General features: G+C 37.9%; 1 protein-coding gene across 1 annotated transcript; it reads left to right on the forward strand.

The window, feature by feature from the left end:
- LOC146953186 (uncharacterized) lies at positions 1-4,157 on the forward strand. Its single transcript, XM_085741131.1, has 4 exons — positions 1-82; positions 1,805-2,075; positions 2,437-3,034; positions 3,561-4,157. The coding sequence occupies exons 1-4, from the start codon at positions 1-3 to the stop codon at positions 4,155-4,157; spliced, it is 1,548 nt and encodes a 515-aa protein (XP_085597257.1).
- Positions 4,158-19,785: the final 15,628 nt, after the last annotated feature.

Genomic DNA, 19,785 nt, shown 5'->3' on the forward strand with positions numbered 1-19,785 from the left:
ATGAGGTTGTTAGGGTTTGTTGCGGCGGAGGAAGTGGAGGGGAAAATTGGTTACGGTGGTGGAAGTGGAGAAGAGAGAGAAAGTTCTCTGATTTTTGGATTTTTGGGAATGTGTCAAAAATGAATGATTGGTCCGAGAATTTGACTGCATTGACTGCATTTATAGGCCTGTTGACTGAACCTTTGGACTAATAGCATTTGGACACATGGCACTTGGACAAAATATCTGCAAGATGAACAAACAAGGACCAAAATGCAAATATAAAACTAAAAAGGACTAAAATGTAATTAAGATAAAATTGGTAAAAAACGTAATTTGAAAATAACGTAAAGTGAAACGATTAAAAATGACAAAACGGACTAAAACGAACCAATTACTTAAATGAGGTACTTTAAAGTAACCTCTCTCTGCCGAAATTTCGTGTGAAATGACCAAAATGCCCCTGGGGACGAAACGACTCAAAAATGACTCAGATGCAATTTTAAAATGGGTTTTGTCATGAAATTAAAGCAAGAGTTTATTTAAACCAATTGAAAAGACTCAGAGACAATTTTTAGGGATTAAAAGGAATCTTAACACAGGAAATGACTAAAATGCCCCTAGGGGCTAAACTGACTCAAAATGACTCCAAATATAATTTTTTGAAATGGATTTTAACATGAGAGTGAAACAAGGACTTATACAAATCAAATGAAAAGACACAAACAATTTTCAAGGACTAAAATGAATTTGAACGCAGGAAATGACTAAAATGCCCCCTAGGGGCTAAACTGACTCAAAATGACTCCAAATATAATTTTTTGAAATGGATTTTAACATGGAATTGAAATAAGGGCTTATTCTAACCAGTTGAAAAGACTCAAACAATTTTTCAGAGATTGAAAGAAATTTTATCATAGGAAATGACTAAAATACCCTTTTTCATGAATTTTGCAAATAACATTGAAATAAAATGCAGAGAAAAATGCAATTGATCAGAGACATATCAAATGACTTAAAATGCAAGAAAGGTGTTTTGGAGCTAGTATTTTTAGGTCCAAAATTAGGGTATAACAATAAGCGCTAGACTTTTGACCCGTGCGACGCACGGGTCTTCTCGACTATAATAGAGAGCTAAATAATCTTTAACCCGTAAGATCATGGGTCGATCAATAAACACAAATTAGATTATTAGAGATACAATATTATAATCAAATGATAATAAAAAAAATATAAAGAAAAAAGATAAAAAGAATACAATATTGTTGCACGGGTCAATTTTATTTATTACTTTTATAGTTAAACATCAAAAATTAATATAGTTCATGGTTCCTAACAAATTATTTAGGGTAGACAAGTTTGCATGGAAATTAGAGTATTCTGTTTGTAAACGTATTAAATAAGTGTACAACAACTTGTCAAAAAAAAATCTGCAAAAACAATAGGTTAAGTTGCTGCAGACCTAATAAAATTAATAAATAATGAGGATAAGGATTAAGATATCTATTAAATTAAAAAAATCTACATAAACAATTGGTTAAGTTGCTGCAGACCTAATAAAATTAGTAAATAATATGGATAAGGATTAAGATATTATTAAATTTTTGCCTTGAAAAATATTCACGGTTATTAGAGAGAGAAATGAAAAACATATATGATGCAAATTTAGAGCCAAAATTTTAGGATAAAGTTGTTGCAAACCTAATAAGGGATTAGTGGAGGGAAAAAATTAGGTTAAGTTCCTGCAGACTTAACAAAATTAATAAATAAGGATACAAATTTTTTCCTTGGTTCAACGAATACAAACTCCAAATATGGGCAGTAGGCACCGTCAATCTCAAGCCTGGTTTGTTGCGGTTCTCACAATGGACTAAGGACTTTAAGCTTTTGACACAGAAACAAACTCATGTTTCGCTTTGGATTCGGTTAGTCGAGTTACCTCAGGAGTATTGGAGGGAGAGAACTCTGAAGGAAATTGCAAGTGCAGTTGGAACACCTATTGACATAGACGACCCCACTAGAAACCGTATTTTTGGGCACTATGCTCGCATATTAGTCGACATCGATTTATCGAAGAAAGCTTATGATGAGGTCCTGTATGAACGAGAGGGTTATGCATTTAAGGTGGAGATGCAATACGAAAGACGGCCTTTATTTTGCCACCATTGTTATTCCATTGGCCACAACATCACTACCTGTCATTGGTTACACCCTCTAGCTGCCAAAGTGAAAGTCGACTGAGGGAAACAACCAGCCAAGGAAGCTTCCATAGTTCCCACTACCAAGGCTGAAGGAGCTTTTATTTCGGCCTTTGGAGGGAATGGTTCATGGGTCCCGATTTCTATCAACTCTACAGTGACCACCACTGCCAGGACTTCTGTCCCAGTTCCTCAGACAACACAGGCAATCCCTGTCAACACTTCTACTTAATCAATTCTGGTTTTTTTTTACCTGCAGTGCCGTTTCAAATTTCATGTCAAACTCACTCAGTATTCCGTTGCATAATGTCTTTGACCGTATTGAGCGTACCGATGAGTTAACTTTGACTAGACCTATGTTGGAGGTTGTTTCCCCTGAAGCGCACGCTGACGTGCAACTTGTAGAAGAGAGGAGGTCACCTCAGACATCACAGGAGGTGTTGGAGAAACCTGTGGTGATTGATGTTACTAAATCACATCTGGATGGTGTGGACCACAATCACGTGAGCCAAAGGGAGATGAAGGAGATTCCCAATGGCTCTGCTGCGCGTGCTACACACTCATCCCCTCTTGGGCGTGAGGACATACGACCTATGGGAAAGGTTCAGATGATTCAGACATCGACGGAGGAGGTGGAGATTCCCACGGTGGATGATGTCTCTGAACCGCTTCAGGATGGAGTGGAACATGATCATGTTAGCCCACGGGAGCTGGAGAAGAGTCCCAAGGGTGCTCGTGAGAGTGTTTCAAGTCCATCCCCTGTTGAACATGCTGATGTGATGGCTGGAATGCAATTGATGAAACCACCTACTACAACTGAATCACATGATGTTGGGGGTGGATTGCCGCAACATGAGGTGGCAGTTTTACAACAACAATAGGTTCACCCTAGCAAGAATATCCAACATGGTTTGGATTTGTGGGACAGAGTACGTGTGTATGATGCTAGAGCAGCAGCGGAAGGTTTCATGTCGGTGCTAACAAGGAACCAGAGCCGACAAAATCAAAGTACAACAGAAAATCAAAGTACAACAGGTCCTATCAAAGCCGACAAAATCACGGGCAAGGGGTGAAAATCAAAAGACTGATCAATGAATATTCTATATTGGAATGTTATAGGTATCGGTAATTCTGATACTCGCCTTGCTTCAAAAAAAAATTATTTGTCTCACAAACCAAGTCTGATATTTATTGTTGAACCTATGATTAATTTTCGTCAAGCTCCCGCTTGGTATTGGCAATCTATAGGCGTTTCTAAATATTGCATAAATAATAGAGGTTCATCACTGCCTAATCTTTGGGCTCTCTGGGGGGAATGATCTACTCACAACTGTTATTTTTGTTTCGGATCAATGTATAGCTTTGGAAATCTCATGCTTTCAGTCTACTGTATATATTGCCGCAATTTATGCTAGTAACTATTATTTGAAGCGTCGACAACTTTGGGCTGATCTAACTCATCTTCAAGGTTATTTTCAAGGGCCGTGGCTATTTATTGGTGATTTTAATGCTATTTTGGGTGCCCATGAGAAAAGAGGCAGGCGTCCACCACCAAACTTCTCTTGTGAGGATTTTTTAAATTGGTCGAATGCTAATATTTTAAATCACCTGCCTACTGGGGGTTCTTTCTTCACTTGGACTAATGGTCGATTTGGTAATGAAAATGTGGCTCTTAGACTTGATAGGGCAGTTTGTAATGAGGATTGGATAAATTTTTGGCACAATTCCTCTTGTACAGCCTTGGTGCGCCACCAATGCGACCATAACCCGTTTTTGCTCTCTCTTATATTCTCTACTGTAAAGCATGTCACTCCTTTTAAATTCTTTAAGGTTTGGGCGACTCATGAGGATTGTCGACCATTGGTGGTTGAGAATTGGTCTAAGAGTGTCAGAGGCCAGGGTATGTCTCGGTTTCAAGCTAAGCTTCGTAACTTGAAAAATGCTTTCAAGCTTTGGAATCGTAATGTATTTGGTGATTAGGATAATCAAGTTAAACATGCCATGGAGGAAGTGAACCACATTCAATTGTTGATTGATTCTGAGGGGTTTTCTGATCAGCTTTATGTTCAGGATCTTGAGGCACAATTATTACTAACCAAAGCTTTAAATTTTCAGGAACAGTTATGGAAAGAAAAGGCCAGAGATCAGAATTTTAGTAGTGGGGACCGCAATACTGCGTACTTTCACAGGGTGTCTAAAATCCGGGCAGCAGCTAAATCTATTTCTTTTTTACAGGATGGTGACAATGTTTTAACAGATCCGACGGAAATAGAACAACATATTATCTCTTATTTTCAAGCAATTTTCAGCATGGATAATAATTGTACACCAAACACATTGGTTGATGAAACTATTCCTTTGTTAGTTTCAGAAATGGATAACCAAGAGCTGTTGCGCCTTCCTTTGATGGCTGAGATTAAAGAAGCGGTGTTTGCCCTTAATGGTGATGGAGCTCCGGGTCCGGATGGTTTTGGTGGTAATTTTTATCAAACATTTTGGGACATTATTGGCATACATGTAGTGCATTCGGTCCAAGAATTTTTTCTAGATGGTACGTTGCCTCCTAATTTTAATTCTAACTTGATTGTGCTTATTCCGACTCCAGGTGCAGGGTCTATGGGTGATTATCGTCCTATAGCGCTTGCGCATTTTCAATTTAAAGTTGTTACTAAAATTGTGGCGGATAGGCTTGCTAGTATTACTTCACGGATCATATCTACTGAGCAACGGGGATTTGTTCACGATCGTAACATATCAGATTGTGTTATTCTTGCTTACGAGGCTATCAACTCAATTCACAAACGACAATATGGGGGAAATATTGCTCTTAAGGTCAACATCTCCAAGGCATTCGACACATTGGATTGGAATTTTTTAATTATGGTGCTGAATAATTTCGGTTTTTCTTCAACATTTATTAATTGGATCCTGGCTATTCTTCAATCGGCACGGTTATCTATTTTGGTCAATGGCAAGGCGGTTGACTTCTTTTCTTGTTCTCGAGGGGTTCGTCAGGGTGATCCTCTCTCACCCCTTTTATTTTGTCTGGCGGAAGAAGTTCTCAGCAGGGCGATTTCTGCATCCAGAGAAAAGGGTCGGATCATTCCGATGTCATATTGTCGTGGCACTTATCTTCCGACTCATGTTTTGTACGCTGACGATATCATGATTTTTTGCACAGGTTTGAAGACTAATATTCGGGAGCTTCTTAATATTTTTAAAAAATATTCGGAGGTCTCTGTCCAAGTGATCAACAATGCAAAAAGTCGTTTTTATACTGGTTCTATGTCTGTTTCTCGTACAACCATGATTGCTAATTTGTTAGGTTTCAATGTTGGAGATGTGCCTTTTATGTATCTTGGCTGTCCTATTTTTCAAGGGAAGCCGAAGGTTATTCATTTCAGATCAATTACAGACAACATTAAAAATAAACTAGCTACTTGGAAGGGTTTCGTTCTTTCAATCATGGGCAGAGTGCAGCTGGTTAAATCTATTGTTCATGGGATGCTTGTTTATTCTTTTCATATATATATTTGTGGCCTAAAAGATTGCTGAGATTGCTTGATTCCTGGATAAAAAATTTCATTTGGAGCGGTGATATTTTAACAAGGAAAGTGTGCACAGTTTCTTGGAGTATTATGTGTCGGTCGTGGGCTGAAGGTGGGTTGAATATTAAGCCTACACGTTTGATTAATGAAGCATTAATTAACAAGGAAAGTGTGCACAGTTTCTTGGAGTATTATGTGTCGGTCGTGGGCTGAAGGTGGGTTGAATATTAAGCCTACACGTTTGATTAATGAAGCATTAATTCTGAAATTGGCTTGGGATCTTAGAGCAAAGTAAAATCAATGGACTTCCCTTTTCAAGCGCAAATATTTCACTCACGTTCATCCTCACATGCGCTATTGCAAATCTTCAATCTGGTCCGGAATTAAATCACAAATGGGTACTGTATTGGATAACTCGATTTGGGTTGTTGGCACAGGGGAGAGTATTTATTTGTTATAATACGACCCTTTGGATTTTACTCCTTTTCTTCTTTTTGATGATGTCAAAAGGGGGAGAAAGTGTATGTTTGTGTTTTGTACTTAAATTGTTTAAGGTTATCCAATTGCAAAACAAAGGGAGAGATATACAAGACATACAAGGTAGGGGGAGTTTCGTTGAGCAAACATTGTCAAAAGGATATGGTTTGTCATCATCAAAAATGGGGAGATTGTGAAGAAGATTTCCTTCTTAGACTGGCTGGGTTTTGATGATAACAAACTCACATCACAAAAGAAGAAAAACTATGGAGGCACAAGATGAAGTTTAAGAATGAAGATTAGCGCATAGGCTTCGTGGTTATATTCTTTGTAAGTATGGCACTCATCTTTTGATTTATTATTCTTAACTTATGGAACAACTTAGTATTCTTAGAAAATAATTACAATCTAAACTTAAAAATATTTCTAAACAACATTTTTGACAAAATCAAATAGAGAGAGAACTATCTCAAAAGTTGTCTAAATATAGTTGTACAAATATCATTTTCAATGCTTTTAAAGTGTTTAAGTAGACGTAAGTATTTCGTATATGCCTCGTTATTCGTCAACAACTTACTATCACTCTAAATATAATTTTAAATTCTTTTGTTCAGTTAGGAAACCTTGAAGGAGATTTAGAGAGGTTTCAGGTTCAATCCACTCAAACTAACATTTCTCCCACCCCTATAACAATTGCCTATAAAAAAAAACCCTAATTTTGTTAATATATATATATATATATATATATATATATATATATATATATATCAAAAGATAATGGTTCAATGCTATAACCTCTGCCTTAAAAAAAATCTAAATAATTAAAAATCATATATTCATTGATATTTTGATAAACAATATATATGGTCTAAATAAATTATGTTAATGTTTATATATTGTCCAATTGCGACATGTATTTTGGAACAAAAAGAGTATTAAATTAGTGAGTTTTGTGCTCTTAGAGTTTGAACCCTGGAGATTCTGATTAATATTACTTCAAGGTATGTCATTCGGTATTAAATTATGGAATTTTTATAAGAAATTTAGGCAAGGCATGGGTTCCAATAGCAAGAAAATTGGTGCATATAGCAAAAAACTCAAGAAACGAAGGGAAGGAATCCAGGCCCAAGGGGATGTGGATCCTGGACTATCCAAACGTGTCGGGGACGTTGGATTGATCCAGGATCCAAAAACCCTAGATCAAACGACTGAGAAGCGAACCAGCGTTGAACCAGGACTGAACCGGTCTGGTTCAGGAGTCTATAAAAGGGCGAAGAGACCGGTTCAATCCATTTCACACTTTCACTTCTCTCTCTTCTCTCGTTCTAGTGAGAGAATCTCTCACTTCTCTCTAACCCTAGCTTCGCCGGAAACTGGAAAGGACGGCGGAGAAGGATGAAGGTTCATCGGAACCTTCATCTTCTCCGATGATCTGAAGCTCTTTTTTCAAACAAAATACACAGAAATGTTCGTCCTCCTCTCCAGTTCACGAATCTATGGTTACTTTTGTGAATTTGTGGTGAAAACGAAGTAGATCGGACCTTGAACTTACGGTTTATAGGGTTTCGTTCTTTTTCTACTCTTTTTGAAACTAAACCCTAATCTAACCTATTTTCTTCGCTGATGATGATTATAAACTCTGTTTTTGAAAATAAACGGTGGATCTTTGAGGATTGGTGTTCCTAGGGTTTCGTTTCAAAACGTCTTCGAATTTTTTCGAAGTTTTAGCTTCGATTCACCGTTTATTTTTAATTTCGAGCCTTCGATGAAGATTACAAGTGAAAAACGAGAAGGTTTTTGAATATACCTGTTGAAAATTGGAGATTCGAACCAAGAGAAAGGTGAGAAAGATGTTTTAAGCCTCTTCTTCGTTTCTGATGTATATTTGATTCAAGCTTCGAAAATAAATCGAAGCTTCTTCGTCTTCTCACTTTTCTGGTGTTTGATCTTCTTCGTTTTTTGCTTCGATCCCCTTCTTCTCTTCCTTCACCAAATCCTTCGTGATCGCAAACTCGTCTTTAACGATGTTTTGCTTGAATTGCGAAGGTGAAGATTCAATGATGAAACCTTTTCTGAGAATCTTCCCTTAGTCTGAATCAATCTTGTGCAGTAATTGTTGAATTCAGTTTTCTGTGATGAAATTAGTATGAATTTATGATGAATTGAGGTGGTTAGAGTGGTTTTTTGATTCTGTTACGGTGGTTTTTGCGGTGGTTGAGAGTTTGTTACGGTGGCTAGGGTTTTTGAGGAGAGAGAGAGAGTTTGTTAGGACATTTTGATGATGTGTCAGTGATTGAATGGTGATTTTTTGTGTAATTGGTGATGTGGCTGTATTTATAAGCTGACATGTGGCCCTCTGGGCCAATGGGGGCCTGCCACGTACCCTGGACTTATTTTGGACTGGATTCTGGACTTTTTGCCTTGAGGGGCTATTCTGCAATTCTTTGAAATTAAAGGACTAATCTGCAATTGAGACAAATGGACTAAAGAGAAAACTTGACACTAATAGGGACCATTCTGCAATTATTTAAAAGAAAAGGACTTTAAAAATAACTTTGAAACAAAAAAAGACCTGGATGCAATTATAAGAAGTTTGAGGACTTTGAAAAAATAAAAATAAAATTGAACTAAAAGTTGGTGAATTTGACTAAACGTAAAGTGAAACGATTAAAAACAACAAAACGGACTAAAACAAACCAATTACTTAAATGAGGTACTTTAAAGTAACCTTTCTCTGCCAAAATTTCGTGTGAAATGACCAAAATGCCCTTGGGGACCAAAACGACTCAAAACGTCTCAGATGCAAGTTTAAAATGATTTTTAACAAGGAAACTTAAGCACAAGTTTATACAAGCATATTGGAAAGACTCAGAGACAATTTTTAGAAATTAAACAGAGTTTTATCACATGAAAAGACTAAAATGCCCCTAGGGGCTAAACTGACTCAAAAATGACTCAACTGATATTTTTGGAATGGATTTTGACATGAGATTGGAACAAGGATTTATTCAAACCAATTGAAAAGACTCAAACAATTTTTAAAGGACTAAAATGAGTTTTGGATACAGGAAATGACTAAAATGCCTTTTTTCATGAATTTTGTAAACAATATTGAAATAAGATGCAGAGAAAGATGCAATTGATCAAAGACATATCAAATGACTTGAAACACAAGAAAAGAAGACTTGAGCTAGTATTTTTAGGTCCAAAATTAGGGTATAACAGCTGCCCCTATTTAAGTTTCTTTGTCCGGAGAGTCAAGAGACGGAGTCTTTGATTTGACGGGACGAAGATACTTAAATATTAACATTTGCACTGTTTTTGGACGTAAAAATATGCTTCTCACATTTTCAAAAACACGGATGCCATGCAACATTTTGATTATGAATGCAAGACAAACGACTGGAGTCTACAAAGCATGTCATATCACTGGGGATTTAGGTAGACATTGACAGAGTGGACAAACCAGAGGACAAAAGATATGTACAAGCTGTTCTTTGGATCGAACTCGCCACTTGACCAAGAGATACAAACAGAAGATGGGTACAAGCTGTTCTTTGGATCGAACTTGCTACTTGACTAAGAATAGAAACACAAGACAGGTACAAGCTGTTCTTTGGATCGAACTTGGCACTTGACCGGGGACATAGACATATAGGCAGATACAAGCTGTTCTTTGGGATCGAACTCGTCACTTGATTGAATATACAAACATATAGGAAGATACAAGCTGTTCTTTAAATCGAACTTGTCGCTTGATTGAGAATGTAAACAGATAGGCAGGTACAAACGGTTCTTTAAATCGAACTTGCCATTTCACCTGGAGGTGTAGACAAAAGGATGATACAAGCTGTTCTTTGGATCAAACTTGGGGCTTGATCCGGCAACACATATAAGCAAGGTACAAACTGTTCTTTGGATCGAACTTGTCGTTTGACCGGAAATGTAGGCATATAAGCAGGTACAAGCTGTTCTTTGGATCGAACCAGCCACTTGACTGATAACGAGATATAAATTGGAAGTTTGATTTTGACAGATATAAATTGAGAGTAAATTGACATTGACTTGACTTGAGAATAGACATGACCATTTTTGTTGGCCCAAGAGCAAATTGAGAGTGAGACATTGAATTGAATTGGTTTGAAATTGAGTTGAATTTGGAGATTGAAATTGAATTGAATTGGAAATTGAAATTGAATTGAATTAAAGATTGAAATTGAATTGAATTGGAAATTGAAATTGGATTGAATTGAAATTGGGATTGGATTGAAAGTTGAGATTGAATTGAAATTGGAGATTGAAATTGAGTTTGACAGTTGGAATTTGGATTGAATTGAGATTGAGATTGAATTGAAATTGGAAGTGGGTTGAATTGGAAATTGAAATTGAGTTGAATTGGAAATTGAATGTTGATTCAAATTGAAAGTGGAAATTGAACTGAATTGAAAGTGGAAACTGAGTTGGATTGAAAGTTGAAATTGGAAATGCAGCATGTATGTATGGTATAACAAGATTATTGAATGTATGAGCACATAAAATGCATGATTATGCATGTATGAATGCTTGAAATGCATGATTGGTTTGTAATTTGACAAGAAAGTTTCACAGAGATAGGCAAAACATTGGAAGATTGGGCACGTAGTGGCTCGTGCTGCAACATATTCACATAGAAATCCTCTTTGGAGAGACCGTCGTTTGGGGGACGTATCGAAACCATGGTTGAGGGTAATAAAACTTGTAAAGGAGGGACCCTTGGAAAATTCTTGGATACAGGTCGCCGTTGCTAGGCGTGTCAGTGCTGGGTAAACATTGGATGTTCGCGTCTGTGGTCAATGCTTTTCAATATTTCATTCTTTCATTCTTTCATTTTTTCAATTTTCCAATCCCATTTTTGCCTGAACCGCCCTTTCGGGTTTTCGATTCACCGGGGAATAAGATTCTTTTCATTGCCCTCATTTTTGCCTGAATTGCCTTCATAGGTTGTCAATCAGCGGGGTGCTCATTTTTGCCTAAGTCGCCCTTTCGGGTTTTCAACTTAGCGAGCTTTTCATTTCCATTTTTCATTTTTCTTTTCATTTTCATTCTGTCTTTCATTCTTGCCATTGACCACAGATCATCCTGGGGAGTAACCTGCTTGTAACTTGTATTGAAATAGACATTGACATTCATTTATTCATGCATGTTTCATTGAAATGTACCCTGTTGCTCAGGTTTGCTTTCAAAATAGACAGAAAAAGATTTTTCAATTTTCAAAGATGTTTGTTTCAGATATTGACATTATCAAGTGGAAAGATAATATTTTGTATATAGCATTGAAAGTAGAAAGAAAAATAGAGTTTCAAACAATAGCACAGACTCAAATTGATGTAGAAGAGTGAAAGTCAGCCAAAGGCATGACTTCACGGATTTACAAAGCTTGGAAAATGGTAATTTTATTGGTTGGTGATACATTGAACACGATGACCACTACATTTCATAGAAATTTTGAATTCACAAGTACAGAAGCTTCTGATGAAGAAAATCATTGACAGTTGCAGATGTCCAAAGGGGTGATGGTGGTTTGCCAGATATAGTTACTTGTCTTTTATTATCAACCTCATTTTTGCATGAACCGCCCTTTCGGGTTTTTGGCTCATCGAGGCGCTCATTCTTGCCTGAGTTGCGTGCAATCTCAGCGAGCTCTTTCATATTCATTTTTTGTCCCTAACTTTTGCCTGGATCGCCCTTTCAGGTTTTCAATCCACCGGGAAGCGCATTTTTGCCTAGGCCGCCCTTTCGGGTTTTCGACCTACCACGCTGTTCTTTTCTTTTTAGACAAAGTATTTCTTGACTATATCGGCATTAACAGGATTTGGGAGTTCAACACCATCCATGTGTGTAAGAATCAAAGCACCACCAGAGAAAGTCTTCTTGACAACATAAGGACCTTCATAGTTAGGTGTCCACTTGCCCCTTGGGTCAGGTTGCTGGCTTATTCTTCTTTTCAATACAAGTTCGCCTTCCTTGAATTCCCGAGGTCGGACTTTCTTGTCAAAAGCATTCTTCATCCGCACTTGGTACAACTGTCCATGAGCCATAGCATCCATACGTTTCTCTTCAATCAGATTCAATTGATCATACCGACTTTGACACCATTCAGCCTCAGTTAATTTCGCTTCCATGATTACTCGAAGAGATGGAATCTCCACTTCCAGAGGGAGAACTGCTTCCATGCCATACACAAGAGAGAAAGGAGTTGCCCCGGTTGAACTACGCATTGTAGTACGGTAACCATGCAAGGCAAAAGGTAGCATTTCATGCCAGTCTTTGTAAGTAGTGACCATCTTCTGAACAATCTTCTTGATGTTCTTGTTAGCGGCCTCAACTGCACCATTCATCTGAGGTCTATGATAGACGTTTGGCAAGTGCACCAAATACTATCGAAGTAGTAAAAATATCGATCCCACGAGGACTGTTTTTAACTTCAATAATTCAATTGCGTTATATAATTAGGATGTATAAAGTTTATTTTTAGTTTGCCACTAGGCGGAAGATTTGGTTTGATTTTAAGAAATCAAATAAAAGAAATTAGATTTGATTAAGAAAATAGGAGAGAAAGATGAGATCAGATCCGTCGAATCCTCTAAGTTCCCCTAATTGGTCTACTGCACCTATTTGTTATGAACCCTCTTCTAGTTTACGATGATTAACAAATTAGCCATAATCAATCCCTTGAGTTAGGACCCTCTTCTTAAACTACAGCCCCTAATTCCTTAGGTGGTCTAATAATTCTTGAAGGTTTTACCGAACGTTAACCTATTATCACTAACAAACGATTATCTATTCCTAGACTAACCCTGTTTATTAGAACAATTCAATTAGGTCTAAGTTGAAAGCCATGGTCAGTGGTCATTCATTCTCACGAAAACAAGTTATATGTGATCAAGATATAAAAAGCATTAAGAACAATTGAATTGAATAAACTAGAATTGAATTCATAAACAAAATAGAGTTTCACAGCAACATGTGTCAATTAGGGTTACAAAGATTCATCTCGGATCTAATCTCTAAGAGATTTAGCTACTCATAATTGAGTTTACAAATAGCATAATCAATGAAATAATTAAAACATACATGAATTGGTAAAAGGATGAAGAAATCGCCCTTCTAGCCGTCTCCGATGTTTCAAAATCGCACTTTGCTCTCCAAAATCGTCACACCTTTTCTTCTGGCTGAGTGCAGTATTTATAGAGATTTTGGGCCTGACCTAGTCAAAATCGCGCCGCGCAGTTGTAATTGGCGCGCCGCGATTTCCCTCAAACAGGGACATATGCAAATGTGTCTCAAAAATCGCGGCAAGGCTGTATTTTGGCGTGGCGCGATTTGGTCTGGCAGAACTTCAGTTTTTCATCTTTTTGCACCCCGGAATAGTGAAAATTGCATGAGAACTCTAACAAAATGTCACAATAAGTCCTAAAAATTACGTAATGACAGCATGTCATCACAACCCCAAACTTAAACCATTCCTTGTCCTCAAGGAATTTGCTTGCAACAGTGACAAACGACAGTAAAATAACAGTTACCTGACAAAACGATAGTACCCAAAAGTTCATTCTCCTTCTAGCTAAAGATGAGCTAGTTTGACTTGTTCACATCCACCAATTCACAACTCCTCGCATCAAATTGAAACAGTGTTCTACCAGTCGACATGCAGGTCTACATATTACCATACGCTTGAAAAGTTTCTAAGCATCAATCAAAGTCAATATCATTACACACTTTTGAGGTCTTTAGGGTTATAACGGGGCTTAGGTGAAAGGTGGGATATATTTGGATAAGTAGGCTACACAAAATTTGAGTTAGGCATTCCTACGGAAGTTAAAGCACAGAATTCAATCCTTCAATCATTCACCTTGTGGAATAACAATCAATGCAAAGGTACTAGAGAATATTTTTAACATTTAGGGACAATCGAGTTTGAAGTTACTCGGATTTTAAATGTTTTGTCCCTTTTTCATCATTCAATTTCTTTTTTTTTTTTGATACACCATTTTTGTGTATATTTTGCATGACAATTTCATAATTCTTTCATTTTTTGTTCTCTAATTCTCTAGTACCCCCACCCCAAACTTAGTTGGTTGCAAATTCCAATAGCAACCCCAAACTTAATCTTTAGCAACATACTACAATGCCTTAACTCAGAAAATACATTAAGGGACAAGTACTAAAAGTCTCTAGGCTTGTAATGTAGTTTGTCACCGAACAAAAAGTTCTAATCCTACCGGCTCACAATTGGTTAAGAAAGGATAAATTCAACAAATTTAACAGGGTAGGCTTCAAAAAGGCTTACAAGACCAAGCACTTTTGCCTCAGTGTGTAATTGACAAAGACCAATCAATAATAGAGAAACAATGCAAGTTCTAGAAATGTAGTTGCATGGAAAACTAATCTAAATATAAGTAACTTGAAAAACAAATTTGGCAATGAACCTTATGGCTGAGATTTCTGGGAGTATGTGACTACCTAGCACGCCGTACACTTCGCCTTTGAATCAAGTCACCCCTCCTTTAGAACTTTTGGAATACCGTTTCATCAAACAACTGTTACTAAACTGGAATAGGTCACATGAAACAAAACAAATTCATTAATAAAACAAGTGCAGGAACAATTACAATAGGGAAATAAGTTCAATGGACTTCGACATTAGAAAGAAAATAAAAACTGAATGTATTGAAAAACAAAGTAAATCTAGTGGGTTGCCTCCCACTCAGCGCTTCTTTATCGTCACTAGCTTGACTGCTAAGGATCCTTAGAGGTCCTTCAGAATGAGCCCCACCCTCTCTTTTGGTAGGTCGCCACCTAGGTATGGTTTAACTCTTTGTCCATTCACTTTGAAACTTCGGTCTCCTTCAGGCGTCACTAGTTCAACAGCTCCATATGGTGACACACTTTTGACCAAGAATGGCCCATACCATTTTGACTTGAGCTTCCCAGGAAACAGCTTCAACCTGGAATTATACAACAAAACTAGTTGACCACAGTTAATATCCCTAGACAATAAATTTTTGTCATGATACCTTTTTGTCCTGGCTTTATAGATGAGTGCATTTTCATACGCTCTAAGCCTCATCTCCTCAAGTTCATTAAGTTTCAAAATTCTTTTCTTACCAGCGGCTACTTGATCAAAATTTAAGGCCTTAATGGCCCAATAAGCTTTATGTTCTAGCTCGACTGGAAGATGACATGCCTTCCCATAGACTAACTGATAGGGTGAGAACCCAAGATGAGTCTTGAAGGCTGTCCTATATGCCCACAGTGCGTCATCTAATTTCCTAGACCAATCTTTCCTATTTGATGCAACTGTTTTCTCTAGGATTTGTTTCAGCTGTCAGTTTGAAACCTCTACTTGACCACTAGTTTGTGGGTGGTAGGGAGTTGCAATTTTGTGCTTAATGTTATACTTTTTGAGCACATTTTCAAGAAAATTATTGCAAAAATGCTTCCCCCCATCACTGATCAATACTCTAGGGGTTCCAAACCTAGTGAAAATATTCTTTTGAAGGAAATTGACAACAGTTTTGGCATCATTAGCAACACATGGTATCGCTTCAACCCACTTTGTGACATAATCAACACATACTAGAATATGGAGATAAGAGTAAGAGGAAGGGAATGGTCCCATAAAATCAATACCCCAACAGTCAAATGGTTCAACTTCAATGATTCCTTTTAGGGGCATTTCATTCCTCTTTGATATGTTACCTGTCCTTTGGCATCGGTCACATCTGGTGACAAAGTCGTGGCAATCTTTGAACAGGGTGGGCCACCAAAATCCACTTTGCAAAACTTTTGCAGCTGTTCTTTCTCCACTGTGGTGGCCTCCATAAGCTGAGCTATGGCAGTGCCACATGATACTAAGTGCTTCCTCACCTGCAACACAACGTCTAATCAAACCGTCAGTACCTACCTTAAACAGATAAGGGTCATCCCACAAGTAATGGTTCGCATCTTTGAAGAACTTTTTCCTCTGAGGATAGGTCATATCATCAGGAACTATGTTACCGGCCTTAAAGTTTGCCATGTCAGCAAACCAGGGCCTTTCTCCCATAGCAAACAGCTGTTCATCAGGAAACTCGGCCTTGATGGCCTTCTCCTTCTTTGTCACCTCATCATTCTCCAGTTTGGAGAGGTGATCAGCTACCACGTTCTCGACTCCCTTTTTGTCACGAATCTCAATATCAAATTCTTGCAATAACAGGATCCACCTCAACAGTCGAGGCTTTGAATCCCCTTTAGTTAAGAGATATTTAAGAGCTGCATGATCTGTAAAAACAATGACTTTGGAGCCTATTAGATAAGAACGAAATTTTTCCAATGCAAAGATTACAGCAAGCAATTCCTTTTCAGTTGTGGAATAGTTAACTTGATTTTCATTTAAAACCTTGCTTGCATAGTAAATTGCATGGAAAAATTTGTTCTTGCGTTGGCCTAGGACTGCACCAACAGCATAATCACTTGCATCACACATAAGTTCAAAAGGTAGATCCCAATCGGGTGCAATGATTATTGGTGCAGTCACCAACTTGTTTTTAATCAAAGAAAAAGCATTTAGACATTCGGAATCAAAATTAAAGTCATTTTCTTTGACTAAGAGGTTACAGAGGGGTTTGGAAATTTTAGAAAAGTCTTTTATGAAACGCCGATAGAAACCGGCGTGCCCCAAGAAACTCCTTACTCCTTTAACATTAACAGGTGGAGGAAGTTTCACTATAACCTCTATTTTGGCTTGGTCCACTTCAATGCCTTTAGCACTTATTTTATGCCCCAAAACTATACCTTCAGTTACCATAAAATGACATTTCTCCCAATTCAAAACAAGGTTAGTTTCGGTGCATCTTTTAAGTACATCATTTAAATGGAACAAGCATTGATCAAAAGACCTACCAAAAACAGAAAAGTCGTCCATAAATACCTCAATGTTCTTCTCTATCATATCAGAGAAGATGGAGAGCATACACCTTTGAAAGGTCGCCGGCGCATTACATAGCCCAAAGGGCATCCTTCGATAAGCAAACACACCGAATGGACAAGTGAAGGCAGTCTTTTCTTAATCTTCCGGAGCCACTGCAATTTGATTGTACCCTGAATACCCATCCAAGAAGCAATAAAAGGCTTGGCCAGCCAATCTCTCAATCATTTGATCCATGAATGGTAATGGAAAGTGGTCCTTCCTTGTTGCGGTATTCAACCTTCGGTAGTCTATACACATTCTCCAACCAGTGACGGTGCGGGTGGGTATCAATTCATTTTTTTCATTAGCCACCACCGTCATCCCTCCTTTCTTAGGCACCACGTGAACTGGACTTACCCATGAGCTATCGGAGATAGGGTAGATCATACCTGCATCTAGTAACTTCAGCACCTCTTTCTTCACCACTTCCTTCATAGTTGGGTTAAGTCTCCTTTGAGGTTGGACCACCGGTTTGTATTCAGCCTCCATGTGTATTTTGTGCATGCAATACGCTGGACTAATACCCTTCAAATCAGAAATGTTCCACCCCAAAGCTCCTTGATTGTCTCTTAACACCCTCATTAATTTTTCTTCTTCCAAAGATGTCAAGGTATTGCTGATGATTACTGGTTTAGAGGCATCTTTAGTGAGAAAAACATACTTCAAGTGAGAAGGGAGTTCTTTTAATTCTGGATTTTTCTCTCCTTCTCCACTTAAAATAGGAGCATCCATAGAGTACTTACACCTCAATTCTTCTATCTTTACCGGTCCTAACTCTTGCTTGCTTGCTTCTAGTTGCTTGACACAATCACTTACTTCAAGATCTTCATCATCACCACAACTTGCTATAGAATTCACAATTGCACGTTCAAGAGGTTGTGTTGGTTGATGTTCACAAGAGTCATCTTCAACTATTTCTTCAATAATGTCAATCCGGTAACATTTGGGGTTTTCATCTTTGTGCTTCATGGCCTCAAATATATTAAATATGACTTGCTCCTTATGGAATCTCAACATTAGCTCTCCTTTCTCAATGTCAATCAAAGCACGGCCAGTTGCAAGGAAAGGTCTTCCTAGAATGAGTGGCATGTCTTCATCTTCAGCCATATCTAAGATCACAAAATCTGCTAGGAACACCAAGTCATTAACCTTGACTAGCACATCTTCGAGCACACCGAAAGGATAAGAGATTGACCGATCAGCTAAAGTAATGGTCATTCTTGTTGGTTTTGGTTCCCCACACTTAAGCTTCTTCATCATTGAAAGAGGCATCAGGTTGATACTTGCTCCCAAGTCACATAAAGCTCTTCCAATGTCTACCGGTCCAATAGAACAAGGGATAGTGAAAGCACCTGGATCCTTCAGCTTAGGTGGCAGCTTCTTTTGAAGAATAGCACTACAATTCTCAGAAAGTGCTATGTTCTCATCATCCTTAGGCTTCCTTCGTTTAGTCAACAAGTCTTTCATGAACTTAGCATACAACGGCATTTGATCAAGAGCTTCACCGAAAGGAATGTTCACCTGAAGTTGTGAGAAAAGTTGCATGAACTTCTTGAATTGACCTTCATCCTTTTCTTTCTTCTTTGAAAGGTGAGGGTATGGAAGCTTCACATATGATGGAATAACCTGTGGTTTATCTCCATCCTTCAATATTTGACTCTTCGTCTTCCTCAAGATTGAATCTTCATCAATTAATTTCTCACTTTTTTCTCCCTCTATTTTTTTCTTCCTTTCATTTTCAACTACTCCATGATCATTTTTTTCAACTACATCATCCTCCTCTACCTCAACTACATCATCAACCTTCTTTGGAGCTTTAGGAACTAAAGGTGTCAAAACCTTCTTGCTCCTCAATTCAATAGCATTACAAGACTCATTCTTAGGGTTGTCTTTAGTGTTACCTGAGAATCCGCCTTTGTTTTGTTCAGCCAATTGCTTAGCTAATTGCCCCAGTTGAGTTTCAAGCATCTTTCTTAAAGCTTCATTATTCTTTCTTTCAGCTTCTTGACTTTTCTTCATCTCTTCAAAGTTGCCTTGAGTCATCTTCATAAAATTCATCATAGTTTCCTCAAGAGCTGATGGCTTTCTTTGTTGTTGTTGAGGAGGAGTGAGCATCTGAGAGTTCAAAGCATTGTTATTTGAGTAGCTTAGATTGGGATGCTTATTGATGCCTGAATTGTAGTATTGATTCTGCCTTTGATAACCTCCCATGAAGTTAGCTTCTTCACTCGATCCTTCTGGAACACATTCACCGTTTGGATGTTCTTCACCACATAAGTCACACTTGATTGCAGCTACTTGTTGTTGCTTATGAGCCAAAGTGAAGCCTTGAAACTCCTTAGTTAGAGCTTCGATTTGTTTGTTCATAGCTGCTTGGTTAGCAAGGATGGCAGTTTGCTCACTTACCCCAAACACTCCTCGTTCTTTCTTCTTAGCTTCAGCACGATACTCATTTCCAGCCATGTTTTCTATCAAAGCTTGGACTTCATGATCAGTTTTGCTTTTGAGACTACCTCCCGCGGAAGCATCTAAGAACATTCTAGTGTTTGGTGTTACCCCCTCAGTGAAGATTTGGAGGTATTGCTTCTCGGTG

Source organism: Medicago sativa, chromosome 1 (genome assembly GCF_051527215.1).
Source record: "Medicago sativa cultivar Bolivia chromosome 1, Bolivia_mono, whole genome shotgun sequence".
In the NCBI taxonomy this organism is placed as follows: domain Eukaryota; kingdom Viridiplantae; phylum Streptophyta; class Magnoliopsida; order Fabales; family Fabaceae; genus Medicago; species Medicago sativa.